The sequence below is a fragment of the Lissotriton vulgaris genome, unplaced genomic scaffold, assembly GCF_964263255.1.
Source record: "Lissotriton vulgaris unplaced genomic scaffold, aLisVul1.2 SCAFFOLD_616, whole genome shotgun sequence".
Taxonomy (NCBI): Eukaryota; Metazoa; Chordata; class Amphibia; order Caudata; family Salamandridae; genus Lissotriton; species Lissotriton vulgaris.
Window position 1 is genome coordinate 747,226 of NW_028251520.1, and position 15,253 is coordinate 762,478.

The 15,253-nt window shown below is 41.2% G+C and overlaps 1 protein-coding gene across 1 annotated transcript in view; it reads right to left on the minus strand.

The window, feature by feature from the left end:
• Positions 1–337: 337 nt before the first annotated feature.
• Positions 338–15,253, minus strand: part of LOC147662862 (uncharacterized) — a 207,785-nt gene continuing 192,869 nt past the window's right edge. Inside the window, exon 3 of the mRNA XM_086950846.1 lies at positions 338–7,363. Within this exon, the coding sequence (XP_086806972.1) occupies positions 3,773–7,048 (3,276 nt within the window). The 5' untranslated portion in view covers positions 7,049–7,363 and the 3' untranslated portion in view covers positions 338–3,772. The remainder of the gene's footprint in view (positions 7,364–15,253) is intronic.

Genomic DNA, 15,253 nt, shown 5'->3' on the forward strand with positions numbered 1-15,253 from the left:
CTGAAAGGTGGGGTACACATTGCTGACATTTCTGATCCCTCTCCATGGTTTCTAAATATAAATCATCTGTTTGATTCTCCTCATTAACCCCCTCCCTCGCCTCCAAGGGTGGCCAGAGAATGTTTCCTTTTGGAACAAGGCTCGAGGAGGGATAAGAACAGCTTTGTCTTTCCCTATTCAGGCAAACAGATTTATTTATTTGTTTTTTTCTATTAAGCGGACATAGTCTGAAAGGACATTGGAGCGCTTTAGAAAGGTGATTAACTCTATACACTGTATAGTATAAGATAGTTTACAGTGTTCATCCATCTAGGATTGCAGTCGGTACTTTCAGCAAATATTTATTTTATTACAGATCAGCATGTTAAAAAAATACATGGTGTAAAAGGAGAAAGAATACAATTGTTGCCTACATGTGATATAGTAGATTGTAAACACTGCTCCAAGTAGAGGCCTTTTATTCACAGGTTGTTCAGAAAACTGTCATGCAATGTCTGTACAAATGGTGGCACCTCCTGTCCCACATAAAACCATAAACCGGATACACACATACTTCAGGCTGCAAATACCTAAGGCCAGTGGCATCTGACTTCCATCTGACCCCAAAACTCCACTTGCCTCTCCTGGGTAGTATTGTTTAATGAAAGAAACAAAATGCCAACGATATACAGCATGAACATAACATCCTAGATAAAAAAAACTCCACAAATGTGCCCAAAACTGTGGATATGAGCCCTAGAAGTCCTTGCAGAGCAAATCTCATAACTGAGTAAATAGGCAGCACCAGGTCTTATCACGAGGTAGCCAGAATAGCCCTTAAAACTACAGCAGACTGGGTGTAGGTAAAGAAATGAAGCTGTGCTTTCTGTCCATTTGCTGCTATCTGGAGATTGCATATTGTCACCTCTGTAGGAAAGGGGCAAGTTGTCCTGGAACCTTTTGTTGACTAATCCTTTGGCACCTTTGATGACTGCCACTGTTTATGTTCCTTTGTTCCACATTGTGATCAGTTACTTCATCCCCCTATAGCTGTTGTCGTGTAGTTCCTATAAACATATATAGGATCTGCACGTTCAGACAGCATACACTGTGGGATTGGTGTCCAGCATATTCCAGACACCCCCACCGGGTATGTTAGCCTGTATACCAGCTAGCTCACAGTGCAACTATAAACCCTTCTTACCAAAGAGAGAATAGTTTTTAGCAACTATTGAACATAACAACTCTGTCCCATCAGGGATCGTGGAAACAGTGCAGTACTTTTCACTCAGTTACTCGTGCTCACTTTTGTTTCAGAGTAATGCACAGAATAAACAGTAGGGACCTTTTTAAATAAGCATTTATTGAACCAGCGTCATTCTGCTGTAAAATAGGTGTGCTGAAACAACCATAAGACAAACAGATCTAAATGATTATAAGCACCAAAAGAGTAAAAGGATGGTAGATTCCTACCATTGTGCTAGAACAATGAATACAGACCAGAATATAAAATACATGACAGTAATAAATTCCTACTCCTACAATGCAACACTATCTTGATGTACCTACGTGTACCTAACATTTATGTAGGTGTAGAGCCAAGAATCCCCCTAGGATAAAGCCAACCCCATTACCTGAAATGAGAGACTGTGTGACCCTGTCTTGGTCTGAAGATGGACACACTGCGAGGGATGTCACACCACTGCGATCTGGAGTGTCTGCCTGCAGGAACCTCAGCGTCTCGCGTCAATGTGTCAGTATGAAAGTCCTTCTTCGCCTCCCCCTGCCTCAGGAAAAATGTGGTGTTTATATGCCCAAAGTGGTACCCTCAGGGGATCTACCTTGCTGTGTCATGTCGGACTAGGATGACGGAAGGAATAACCCTTATACATAGATATTATGCAGGAGATGGTAGTCTTGCTGAGATTCCAAGAACCCTCATGCATAATGGATGAGGCTAGTTTTTCCGAAAAAAACCCACGTCCTGTAAGCAGTACCGTAACTAGGTATAATGTCACTACCAAGAACCGTTATGTAGTGTAATGGCACGGGAGATATAGATAAAAGGTTCGGTTATTACCTGAGCCTATATTGGGGTATCTGTATGAAACATAACACTGTGAGCAGGTATGGGTTTTTTAAACAATGCCTTGTCTCAGTAAGTGGTAAGTGCATGCATATGGTTTTACTTCTATGAGGAGCTTCTGATGTTATATTGGCCGTGTCCTTCTAATAAATGCCTTGTCACTTTCTTTACATTCATACGGTTATGTCATTAAGAACACTGTTGCATTTTGTTCATTCATACAGATTTTCCCAGGGACTTTGTGATGTTGTTTTAACTCTCCCTTGCTAATAAATGCCTTGTCACATTCAGTGTAGTCTTAAGTGGGGACGTTTCATATTGTGTTAGCTCTCCATTTCTTATGAATGCACTCTCACGTTCAAAACATTTATATAGTTTCTCTTCAATGTGAGCATTCTAATGTCATATCAAATTTTGTTTTGTAGCAAATCCCTTGTTGCATTCTGTGCAATAATATGGTTACTCCCTAGTGTAAATCTGTTGATGCTGTATTAGCTTATTCTTCCTATTTAAGACTCTATCACTTTCTGTATGTACATAGCATTTCTCTCCATGTGGATTTTCTAATGTCATTTTAGATCGCCATTTGTCAGGAATGTTTTGTGAAAGTCAATACATTGATATGGTTTCTCGCCTGTGTGAACTTTCTGATGTTAAATTAAATTTTGCTTTCTAAAAAATCCCATGTCACATTCTGTACGTTGATATGGTTTCTCTCCAGTGTGGAATTTCGGATGTTGTTTTTAGCTCTCTATTTGTTAAAAATGCTTTGTCACACTCCGTACATTCATTCGTTTTTTCCCAAATAGATTTTCTGATGTCGCTTCAGATCTCCATTTATTAACAATGCTTTGCCTCACTCTGTACATTGATATTGTTTCTCTCCAATGTCGCCTTTATGTTGTTTTAACACTCCATTTGTACTTAATGCTTTGTCACACTCTGCACATTGATATGATTACTCCTCAGTATGGATTTTCTGATGTTGTTTTAGCTTTCCATTTGTACTTAATGTTTGCCACACTCTGTACATTGATATGGTTTCTCCCCAGTATGGATTTTCTGATGTCAATTTAGTTGCCACTTTCTTATGAATGCTTTGTGATACTCTGTACATTCATACGGTTTTTCCCCAGCATGGATTTTCTGATGTTGCTTCTGTTCTCCATTGGTTATAAATGCTTTGCCACACTGTGCACATTGATATGGTTTCTCCCCAGTGTGGATTTTCTGATGTCGTTTTAGCTCTCGATTTCTTATAAATGCTTTGTTGCATTCTGTACATTCATATGGTTTTTCCCCAGTGTGGATTTTCTGATGTTGATTTAGCTGCCACTTTCTTATAAATGCTTTGTTACACTCTGTACATTGATATGGGTTCTCCCCAGTATGGATTTGTTTATGTCGTTTTAGCCCTTCATTTCTTATGAATGCTTTGCCACACTCTGTACATTGATATGGTTTCTCCCCAGTATGGATTTTTATATGTCGTTTTAGCCCTTCATTTCTTATGAATGCTTTGCCACACTGTGAATATTGATATGGTTTCTCCTCAGTATGGATTTTTATATGTCGTTTTAGCTCTCTATTTGTTATAAATGCCTTGCCACACTGTGCACATTGATATGGTTTCTCCCCAGTTTGGATTTTCTGATGTCGTTTTAGCTCTCGATTTCTTATAAATGCTTTGTTGCATTCTGTACATTCCTATGGTTTTTCCCCAGTGTGGATTTTCTGATGTTGATTTAGCTGCCACTTTCTTATAAATGCTTTGTCACACTCTGTACATTGATATGGTTTCTCCCCAGTATGGATTTGTTTATGTCGTTTTAGCCCTTCATTTCTTATGAATGCTTTGCCACACTCTTTACATTGATATGGTTTCTCCCCAGTATGGATTTTTATATGTCGTTTTAGCCCTTCATTTCTTATGAATGCTTTGTCACACTCTGTACATTGATATGGTTTCTCCCCAGTATGGATTTGTTTATGTCGTTTTAGCCCTTCATTTCTTATGAATGCTTTATCACACTCTGTACATTGATATGGTTTCTCCCCAGTATGGATTTGTTTATGTCGTTTTAGCCCTTCATTTCTTATGAATGCTTTGCCACACTGTGAACATTGATATGGTTTCTCCTCCGTATGGATTTTTATATGTCGTTTTAGCGCTCCATTTGTTATGAATGCTTTGTCACACTCTGTACATTGATATGGTTTCTCCCCAGTATGGATTTTCTGATGTTGTATTAGCTCAGGATTAGTTATGAATGCTTTGCCACACTGTGCACATTGATATGGTGTCTCCCCAGTGTGGATTTTCTGATGTCGTTTTAGCTCTTGATTTCTTATAAATGCTTTGTTGCATTCTGTACATTCATACGGTTTCTCTCGAGTGTGGATTTTCAGATGTTGATCTAGCTGCCACTTTCTTATAAATGCTTTGTCACACTCTGTACATTGATATGGTTTCTCCCCAGTATGGATTTTCTGATGTTGTTTTAGCTGCCACTTTCTTATGAATGCTTTGTCACACTCTGTACATTTATATGGTTTCTCCCTAGTGTGGATTTTCTGATGTACTTTTAACTCTCCATTAGTTATAAATGCCTTGCCACACTGTGCACATTGATATGGTTTCTCCCCAGTGTGGATTTTCTGATGTCGTTTTAGCTCTCGATTTCTTATAAATGCTTTGTTGCATTCTGTACATTCATATGGTTTTTCCCCAGTGTGGATTTTCTGATGTTGATTTAGCTGCCACTTTCTTATAAATGCTTTGTCACACTCTGTACATTGATATGGTTTCTCTCCAGTATGGATTTGTTTATGTCGTTTTAGCCCTTCGTTTCTTATGAATGCTTTGCCACACTCTGTACATTGATATGGTTTCTCCCCAGTATGGATTTTTATATGTCGTTTTAGCCCTTCATTTCTTATGAATGCTTTGCCACACTGTGAATATTGATATGGTTTCTCCTCAGTATGGATTTTTATATGTCGTTTTAGCTCTCTATTTGTTATAAATGCCTTGCCGCACTGTGCACATTGATATGGTATCTCCCCAGTGTGGATTTTCTGATGTCGTTTTAGCTCTCGATTTCTTATAAAAGCTTTGTTGCATTCTGTACATTCATATGGTTTTTCCCCAGTGTGGATTTTCTGATGTTGATTTAGCTGCCACTTTCTTATAAATGCTTTGTCACACTCTGTACATTGATATGGTTTCTCCCCAGTATGGATTTGTTTATGTCGTTTTAGCCCTTCATTTCTTATGAATACTTTGCCACACTCTTTACATTGATATGGTTTCTCCCCAGTATGGATTTTTATATGTCGTTTAAGCCCTTCATTTCTTATGAATGCTTTGTCACACTCTGTACATTGATATGGTTTCTCCCCAGTATGGATTTGTTTATGTCGTTTTAGCCCTTCATTTCTTATGAATGCTTTATCACACTCTGTACATTGATATGGTTTCTCCCCAGTATGGATTTGTTTATGACGTTTTAGCCCTTCACTTCTTATGAATGCTTTGCCACACTGTGAACATTGATATGGTTTCTCCTCAGTATGGATTTTTATATGTCGTTTTAGCTCTCCATTTGTTATGAATACTTTGTCACACTCTCTACATTGATATGGTTTCTCCCCAGTATGGATTTTCTGATGTTGTATTAGCTCAGGATTAGTTATGAATGCTTTGCCACACTGTGCACATTGATATGGTTTCTCCCCAGTGTGGATTTTCTGATGTCGTTTTAGCTCTTGATTTCTTATAAATGCTTTGTTGCATTCTGTACATTCATACGGTTTCTCTCGAGTGTGGATTTTCAGATGTTGATTTAGCTGCCACTTTCTTATAAATGCTTTGTCACACTCTGTACATTGATATGGTTTCTCCCCAGCATGGATTTTCTGATGTTGCTTCTGTTCTCCATTGGTTATAAATGCTTTGCCACACTCTGAACATTGATATGGTTTCTCCTCAGTATGGAGTTTTATATGTCGTTTTAGTCCTCCATTTCTTATGAATGCTTTGTCACACTCTGTACATTGATATGGTTTCTCCCCAGTATGGATTTTCTGATGTTGTGTTAGCCCAGGATTAGTTATGAATGCTTTGCCACACTGTGCACATTGATATGGTTTCTCCCCAGTGTGGATTTTCTGATGTCGTTTTAGCTCTAGATTTCTTATAAATGCTTTGTTGCATTCTGTACATTCATACGGTTTCTCCCCAGTGTGGATTTTCAGATGTTGATTTAGGTGCCACTTTCTTATAAATGCTTTGTCACACTCTGTACATTGATATGATTTCTCCCCAGCATGGATTTTATGATGTTGCTTCTGTTCTCCATTGGTTATAAATGCTTTGCCACACTCTGAACATTGATATGGTTTCTCCCCAGTGTGGATTTTTTTATGTCGTTTTAGCTCTCCATTTGTTATGAATGTTTTGTCACACTTTGTACATTGATATGGTTTCTCCCCAATATGGATTTTCTGGTGTTGCTTCAGTTCTCCATTTCTTATGAATGCTTTGCCACACTGTGCACATTGATATGGTTTCTCCCCAGAGTGGATTTTTTTATGTCGTTTTAACTCTCCATTTGTTATGAATACTTTGTCACACTCTGTACATTGATATGGTTTCTCCCCAGTGTGGATTTTCTGATGTTGTGTTAGCTCTCCATTAGTTATAAATGCTTTGCCACATTGTGCACATTGATATAGTTTCTCCCCTCTGTGGATTTTCTGATGTAGTTTTAGCTCTCCAGTTGTTCCAAATGTTTTGCCACACTCTGTACATTGATAGGGTTTCTCCCCAGTGTGGATTTTCTGATGAAGTTTTAGCTCTCCATTAGCTATAAATGCCTTGCCACACTGTGCACATTGACATGGTTTCTCCCCTGTGTGGATTTTCTGATATAGTTCTAGATCTCCATTTGTTCTATATGTTTTGCCACATTGTGTTGTCATCTTCTACATATTCACACGGTTTCTCTTATTTGTTTTCTTTCTTATACTAGGTTAGTTCTTCCTTCATAATAAGCATCTCATCAGACTTGCTTCAGTTTGTTCAGTGTGTTATGTCTTCTACGTACATCAGCTGATCCCTAAGTGCCAAGAGCAGACCTCATTGGACAGTACAGGTTTTCAGCTGTAGAAAAATACTTTGGCACGGCATTAGCCTTCATGGGAAGTGATCTCGAGGCATATTGTTTTTCCATCACTTTCTAAACAAGTAATGTTTACTGCCTTCACCTTTTTCGATCATTATTGCATTTGTTTCATCTATAAGAAAAAGATTTAAAAATAAAAACAGACTGGATGAGCTTAAATGCAGAATCCATCACGAAAATGTATTGGCATGTAATTGTTCATAAAGACAAATGCGCTAATGAAATTCTAGATTACACTTTCAATGTGAAGATGTAGTAGACAGAGTAAGGGCATACGATCCTTCAATGATCCCCTTCTATCGAGGAGTGCGGACTAAAAGAGCAACCAAGACAGCAGAGAAGGTTCCTTGCTCATTGAGTGAGACCCACTCCCTACGACACTCTACAATGTTAAATACATAGCAACACAATGCCTCCTTTCTTATCCAGGGAATGCTTCCTATTCTGACACAGGTTAACAAAAATACAAAATGGAGCCTTTTCTAGTGAATGGACCATGCAAGACAGAGCATCACAATAACGGCAGGAAACATAAGCGTATGCTGCAAGGGAGTCTTTTATAGTATCAGAGAGTCTGGAATAGGATAGACAGGTAATCTGAGTATCTTCAACATAGTGTAACTCTAGAGATCTGAGACTCTGACCATATCTAGTCAAGGAACAGGCGGATTAGAACTACTTTACGTCAATGTAATAGAAAGAGGCCCTGTTGATCCAAGAGACAGGATTCCATGTAAGACGTAATCATCACAAATAAATTCTCTTGGAAAACTAGATTCTATTACCTCTATTGTTCATCACCTCTTACACCGTCACACACTAATATACACCAGTCATCAAATGTACCACGAAAACAATCCTTGAATATCAAGTTTAATATCAAACAATATATATATTCACTGAAAAAACCATAGGTTATAGACCATATATAGTTAGGAATTAGCATTTACAAAACCTTGAAAATTCACTGAAAAAACCACAGGTTATAGACCATATATAGTTAGGAATTCGCATTTACAAAACCTTATTTTACTCACACAAAACCATTGAAATTCCTTATATAATTAGTTGCACTAACTATATATCGCGCACCCGCAATCCACTGCTGATGATGTCACATATTACATCATTCATGACATGGTCAGTGACATCACTGATGACATCACTGATGACATCTCAAATGACATCACGGATGACATCTCAAATGACATCACTGATGACATCACTGATGACATCTCATTTGACATTACTGATCACATCACTGATGATATCATTCATGTGATAATACGATGAACCTCTTCAGACTCTAATATAACCTTAGATACAATCAGTGTAAACAGACACTCACAGACTGTCACTCATCCATGGAGTTACTCACACACCTAGTCAGTCATGCAAAGAATCAATCACACCTCCATTTCCTCAACTATACAGTTATACAAACTTTACTTATTCAAACAAATACTAACACATATTTACTCTCTTATACAATCCCTGATACAAGTTCACAATGATCCATACAGCCACTCACACATTCACTGGCTCTTATGCACAGTTATTTATATATGTCAACTCTCACATGTACTGTGTTTTACATATGTACTTACTTTGACATGTAGCACTGAGATATCCATTCACTCACCAATACACTCATGCACACAGTCAACCGCCCATACAGCTGTTTCCACATGCACTTTTGAAACCATACATCTAGTGAATCAACTGCTCACACATCTATGCACAGAGTCATACACCTCCCAGCCACCCACACACACACTCAGTCTCCCATACAAATACTTGGGCAACAATCAATAACCGATATAGTTACTCATATAGCTACTTATCAACACATGCAACAGTTTACAGAACAACAGACATAATGATGCACAAATTAAGACAGTTTAGTCACTAACCCATGCACTCAGTGAGACACATTTAATCACTCACTCATACAGTCAGTCATGCACCTACTAAATCCCTCATCCAGACACTTATACATCCACTCATTCTTCAATATGTAAGACATATTTTAACTTTACAGAAACATACAGTCACTGGATGTTATCATCAGTGATGTCATCAGTGATGTCATTTGAGATGTCATCAGTGATGTCATCAGTGATGTCACTGACCATGTCATGAATGATGTAATATGTGACATCATCAGCAGTGGATTGCGGGTGCGCGATATATAGTTAGTGCAACTAATTATATATGGAATTTCAATGGTTTTGTGTGAGTTAAATAAGGTTTTGTAAATGCGAATTCCTAACTATATATGGTCTATAACCTATGGTTTTTTCAGTGAATTTTCAAGGTTTTGTAAATGCTAATTCCTAACTATATATGGTCTATAACCTATGGTTTTTTCAGTGAATTTTCAAGGTTTTGTAAATGCTAATTCCTAACTATATATGGTCTATAACCTATGGTTTTTTCAGTGAATATATATATATACATACATATATAAACATATATCATCTGTATATCTATATAAATACAAACATAAATGCATGCATACATATACTTATATGCATACAGATGCATGTTATTTACATGAAAGTTGAAAAAACACTAATAAAAGCAAAGCTAAAAAGCCACCTCATTACAAACAGAATGGCTTTAACTTAAACGAGGGCGAGATCTATTGCATTTTCAATGCTTGTTTACTTTGGTTCCATCAAGAAGGCATTCAGATGTGTCACACATTTGCCATAAATTCTGAATGTTAGCACTCTAGTTGCACATTAGATCACTGTAGTAAAGCTACTGCTCACCAGGGACGTCTACTGCTGGTATTCAAAGTGCATGTTTCAGTCTGCATGTCAGAATTTTTTTAATGAAATAGAAGAGGATTTGAGAAGTCACTCAAAATGATCCCTAATTTTTCTTTCTGAAGCACTAATCCTACTTTCTATGGCAAAATTAACCCCCTCATGTTGTTCCTTTTTAAATTGAGTGTTTTCAGACTTACCACTTCATTCCAATCAAGATGGCTTCTGGTGTGCCATACTTTTGTCATAAGTAAGACTATTAGCGCTCTAGTTGTTCTTTAGAACACTCTGGGACATTCTGTCATTGGGCTATACTTGGGGTACATCTGGGTGATATTTGGGCTACATTTAGGCTCTTTTGTCTCTGGTGGCCATTTTCAGAGACTGCATGTCAGAATTTTTTAATGAAATAGAAGAGGATTTGAAAAGTCACTCAAAATGTGCCCTAATTTTTCTTTCTGCAGCACTAATAATACCTTCTATTGCATAATATACCCCCTCATTTTGTTCCTTTTTAAATTAAATGTTTTAAGAGTTACCACTTTATTCCCACCACGATGGCTCCAGGTGTGCTATACCTTTGTAATAAGTAGGACTGTTAGCGATCTAGTTGTTCTTTAGAACACTCTGGGACATTCTGTCATTGGGCTATACTTGGGCTACATCTGGGTGATATTTGGGCTACATTTGGGCTCTTTTGTCTCTGGTGGCCATTTTGGGAGACTGCATGTCAGAATGTTTTAATGAAATAGAAAAGGATTTGAGAAGTCAATCAAAATGTGCCCTAATTTTTCATTCCGCAGCACTAATCATACTTTCTATGGCAAAATATACCCCCTCGTGTTGTTTCTTTTTAAATTAAATGTTTTAAGAGTTACCACTTTATTCCAATCAAGATGGCTTCAGGTGTGCCATACCTTTGTAATAAGTAGGACTGTTAGCGCTCTAGTTGTTCTTTAGAACACTCTGGGACATTCTGTCATTGGGCTATACTTGGGCTACATCTGGGTGATATTTGGGCTACATTTGGGCTCTTTTGTATCTGGTGGCCATTTTGGGAGACTGCATGTCAGAATGTTTTAATGAAATAGAAAAGGATTTGAGAAGTCACTCAAAATGTGCCCTAATTTTTCATTCTGCAGCACTAATCATACTTTCTATGGCAAAATATACCCCCTCATGTTGTTTCTTTTTAAATTAAATGTTTTAAGAGTTACCACTTTATTCCAATCAAGATGGCTTCAGGTGTGCCATACCTTTGTAATAAGTAGGACTGTTAGCGCTCTAGTTGTTCTTTAGAACACTCTAGGAGGCTGCAGTAGAACACAAAGGAATCAACTGACAGTCTCTGTCCTTGTTGGATGTACATGTTTTACTGAGAATGTCAGACTTCATTTTCACATGACTGAGAAAGATAATGTGAATTTACAGAAAATATGCTTTCAGTTTAGCTTATAGATCCCCTTCCAAACCACTGTGGGAAAATCATGAGATATTAGTTTTCTTTCAAACAATATTCATGATATCACAGCAGAGTCAAGTCAAGTCAAGTCAAAGAATTTGTATAGCGCACTACATACCCAGAGGGTTTCAAGGCGCTTAGGAAGGGGGGGGATTACTTGTCAAATATCCAGGTTTTAAGTTGCTTTCTGAATGCTAGGTGGTTCTGGGTAAGGCGAAGGTATGCGGGGAGTGAGTTCCATGTTCTAGCAGCTAGGTAAGAAAAGGATCTGCCTCCCATGGTGGTCTTGTTGATGCGAGGTACAGTGGCGAGGGCTTGGTTGGAAGAACGTAGTTGGCGGGAGGGGGTGTAGAAGGACAGTCGTGAGTTGAGGCCTTCTGGACCGGTGTCGTAGAGTGATTTGTGTGCGTGGGTAAGCAGTCTGAAAGTGATTCTCTTATTGACGGGAAGCCAGTGGAGGTCTTTAAGGTGGCCAGAGATGTGTTCGTTGCGTGGGATGTCTAATATGAGTCTGGCTGAGGCGTTTTGGATTCGTTGGAGTTTCTTCTGGAGTTTTGCGGTAGTACCTGCGTAGAGGGTGTTTCCATAGTCCAGTCAGCTCGTGACCAGAGCGTGGGTGACTGTTTTCCTTGTGTCGGAGGGGATCCAGCGAAAAGTTTTTTTGAGCATGCGAAGAATGTTGAAGCAGGAGGAGGATACGGCGCTGACTTGTCTGTTCATTGAAAGTGAAGAATCCAGGATGACGCCTAGGTTCCGTGCGTGGTCTGTCGGGATGGGTGCTTTTCCGAGGGCTTCCGGCCACCAGGAGTCGTCCCATGCAGATGGGGATGTACCTAGGATGAGGACTTCTGTTTTGTCTGAGTTCAGTTTCAGACGGCTTAGTTTCATCCATTCGGCAACTTCTTTCATTCCTTCGTGTAGGTTAGTTTTGGCGGTGCTGGGGTCATTGGTGAGAGAAAGGATCAGTTGCGTGTCATCTGCGTAGGAGATGATGTTGAGGTTGTGTTGGCGTGCGATGGCTGCGAGGGGGCTCATGTATACGTTGAAGAGGGTGGGACTGAGAGAGGATCCTTGTGGTACGCCGCAGATGACTTCAGAGGCCTCTGACGTGAATGGTGGAAGACGGACTCTCTGGGTTCTTCCGGTGAGGAATGAGGTGATCCATTCAAGTGCTTTTCCTTGGATTCCGATGTTATTGAGGCGTTGTAACAGTGTTTTGTGGCAAACTGTGTCGAATGCTGCAGAGAGGTCAAGGAGGATGAGGGCGACGGTGTCACTATTGTCCAGTAGAGTTCGAATGTCGTCTGTAGCTGCGATGAGGGCGGTCTCAGTGCTGTGTTTTGCTCTGAATCCGGATTGTGAGGGGTCGAGGGATTTGTTGGCTTCGAGGAAGGCGGCGAGCTGGTTGTTGACAGCTTTCTCGATGACTTTGGCCGGGAATGGTAGGAGCGAGATGGGGCGGTAGTTTTTGAGTTCGGTGGGGTCCGCTGTGGGTTTTTTCAGAAGGGCGGTGAGTTCAGCGTGTTTCCAGTCTGCCGGAAAGGTGGCGGAGATGAAGGAGCAGTTGATGACGTCTCGGAGGTGCGGTGCTATGACGGAGTCTGCTTTGTTGAAGATGTGGTGAGGACATGGGTCTGTGGGAGATCCTGAGTGAATGGAGTTCATTAGGCGGATGGTGTCTTCAGTGGAGATTGGGTTCCAATCGTTAAGGGTGTTCGCCGGGGGAGGATGATCAGCAACTGGTAGGGTGGGTTGGTTTCCGGGTTGGTTGTCAAAGCTGTTGTGGATGTCTGCAATTTTGTTGTGGAAAAATGAGGCTAGGGAGTCGCAGAGGGTTTGAGAGGGGGTGATGTCGTTGGAGTTGGCCGAGGGATTGGAAAATTCCTTGACGATGTTGAAAAGTTCCTTGCTGTTGTGAGCGTTGTTGTCAAGTCGATCCTTGAATGCTGTTCTTTTGGCCTTTCGGATTAGTTGGTGGTGAATGCGGGTGGCGTTTTTGAAGGCGTCCTTGGTGCTGGTGGTTGGGTCTTTTTTCCAGGTCTTTTCAAGGGTGCGGCAGAGTTTCTTGGACTTCTTGAGATCATCGTTGAACCAAGAGGCCTTCTTGCTGCCAGGTTTGTTTTGACGTTTTTTCAGTGGCGCTAGGGTGTCAGCGGTTTTGGATAGCCAGATGGTGAGGTTGGCGGCGGCTTCGTTAGCGTTGGATGAAAGGGCTGGGGTGTTTTGAAGGAGCGAAGCGGAGATTTGGTCCGTGGTGATTTTGTTCCAGTTTCTTTGCAGGGTAGGTTGGAGGTGGATGTTGGGTTTTGGTTTGTTGTAGGTGAAGTGGACGTAGCTGTGGTCAGTCCAGAGGAGGTCTGTGGTGTGGCTGAAGGAGACATGGTTGCTGGATGTGAAGATGGGGTCGAGTGTGTGACCTGCGATGTGGGTGGAGGTGGTGACAAGTTGTTTAAGTCCGAGATTGGCGAGGTTGTCCAAAAGGGTGGCGGTGTTGCGGTCGTTGTTCTTTTCAAGGTGAAAGTTGAGGTCTCCCAGAAGGATGTAGTCTTTGGAGGGGAGCGCGTGTGGAGTGATGAAGTCCGTGATGTCTTCACTGAATTTTGCACGGGGTCCTGGTGGTCTGTAGAGGAGGGTGCCTCTGAGTGTAGTCTTGGGGTCGACGTGGATCTGGAAGTGAAGGTGTTCGGAGTTGGCGAGGTTGGCGTCCGAGCTGGTTGATATGCGGATTGATTTCTTATGGACGATAGCGATTCCTCCTCCTGTGCCGGTACGGTCCTTGTGAGTGATCTTATAGTCTTCAGGGATGGCAATGGTGATGTCTGGTGCGGAGGAAGCGTTCATCCACGTTTCCGTAAGGAAGGCGACGTCTGGAGAGATGGTGTCTAGTAGATTCCATAGGTCAATGGCGTGTCTGTGGACCGATCGGGTGTTGAGAAGGATGCATTGTAGGTGGGTGGGGTCGGGAGTCTGTGGTGTGGTCGTATCGGAGATGTTGTCGGTGCCGATGAATTTGCAGGAGTAGCAAGAGAAGGGTCCATGGGTGTATCCGGGGGCGGCTTGGACGCAGTTGGGAGCGCGACCGGGGTTAAGGGCTAGGAGGGAAGCGGCATCGTAGGTAATGTGGGGGGGCAGGGAGGGACGGGGGCCAGGGGGTCGGGCGCTGGGCGCGGTCCAGGCGCGGACGGGCGTAGACGGGCTTACCTTTGGCGCACCTTGGGCGTGTACGTAGCGCGTGGACGCTGCGCGTAGTTCCATCTGTCCATAAATGGATAGTGGAGGGGGCGGAGTGTGGGAGGGTCGGCTGGGAGGCGGGCGCGGGGAGGAGACACGTTGAGAGGGTCAACACAACAACAACAGCAAATGGCGGTAGGGTAGCGCGGGACAAATCAGGGGCACAGTCGTCGTTCTGAAATGCTTAAATTAAGTTAAGCTCAGATTAATTAATTATTTTACCGCTACGTGGGAGCACAGATAAATAAGTAAATCAAAGAAGTTAAGCGCAAATTAATTAATTATTTTCCCGCTACGTGGGAGCACAGATAAATAAATAAATCAAAGAAGTTAAGCGCAAATTAATTATTTATTTTCCCGCTACGTAGGAGCACAGATAAATAAATAAATCAATGTAAACGATACCAGGCGCTAGGAAAACGCCGAGGCACTTTCTCTGGACAGGCAGGGAGCGAGTGGGAGCGGCCGCTGAGTACAGGATCCAGACGGTCACAGAGGTAGACGAGGACGGGGCCTGCAGTGTGATACAAGTGAG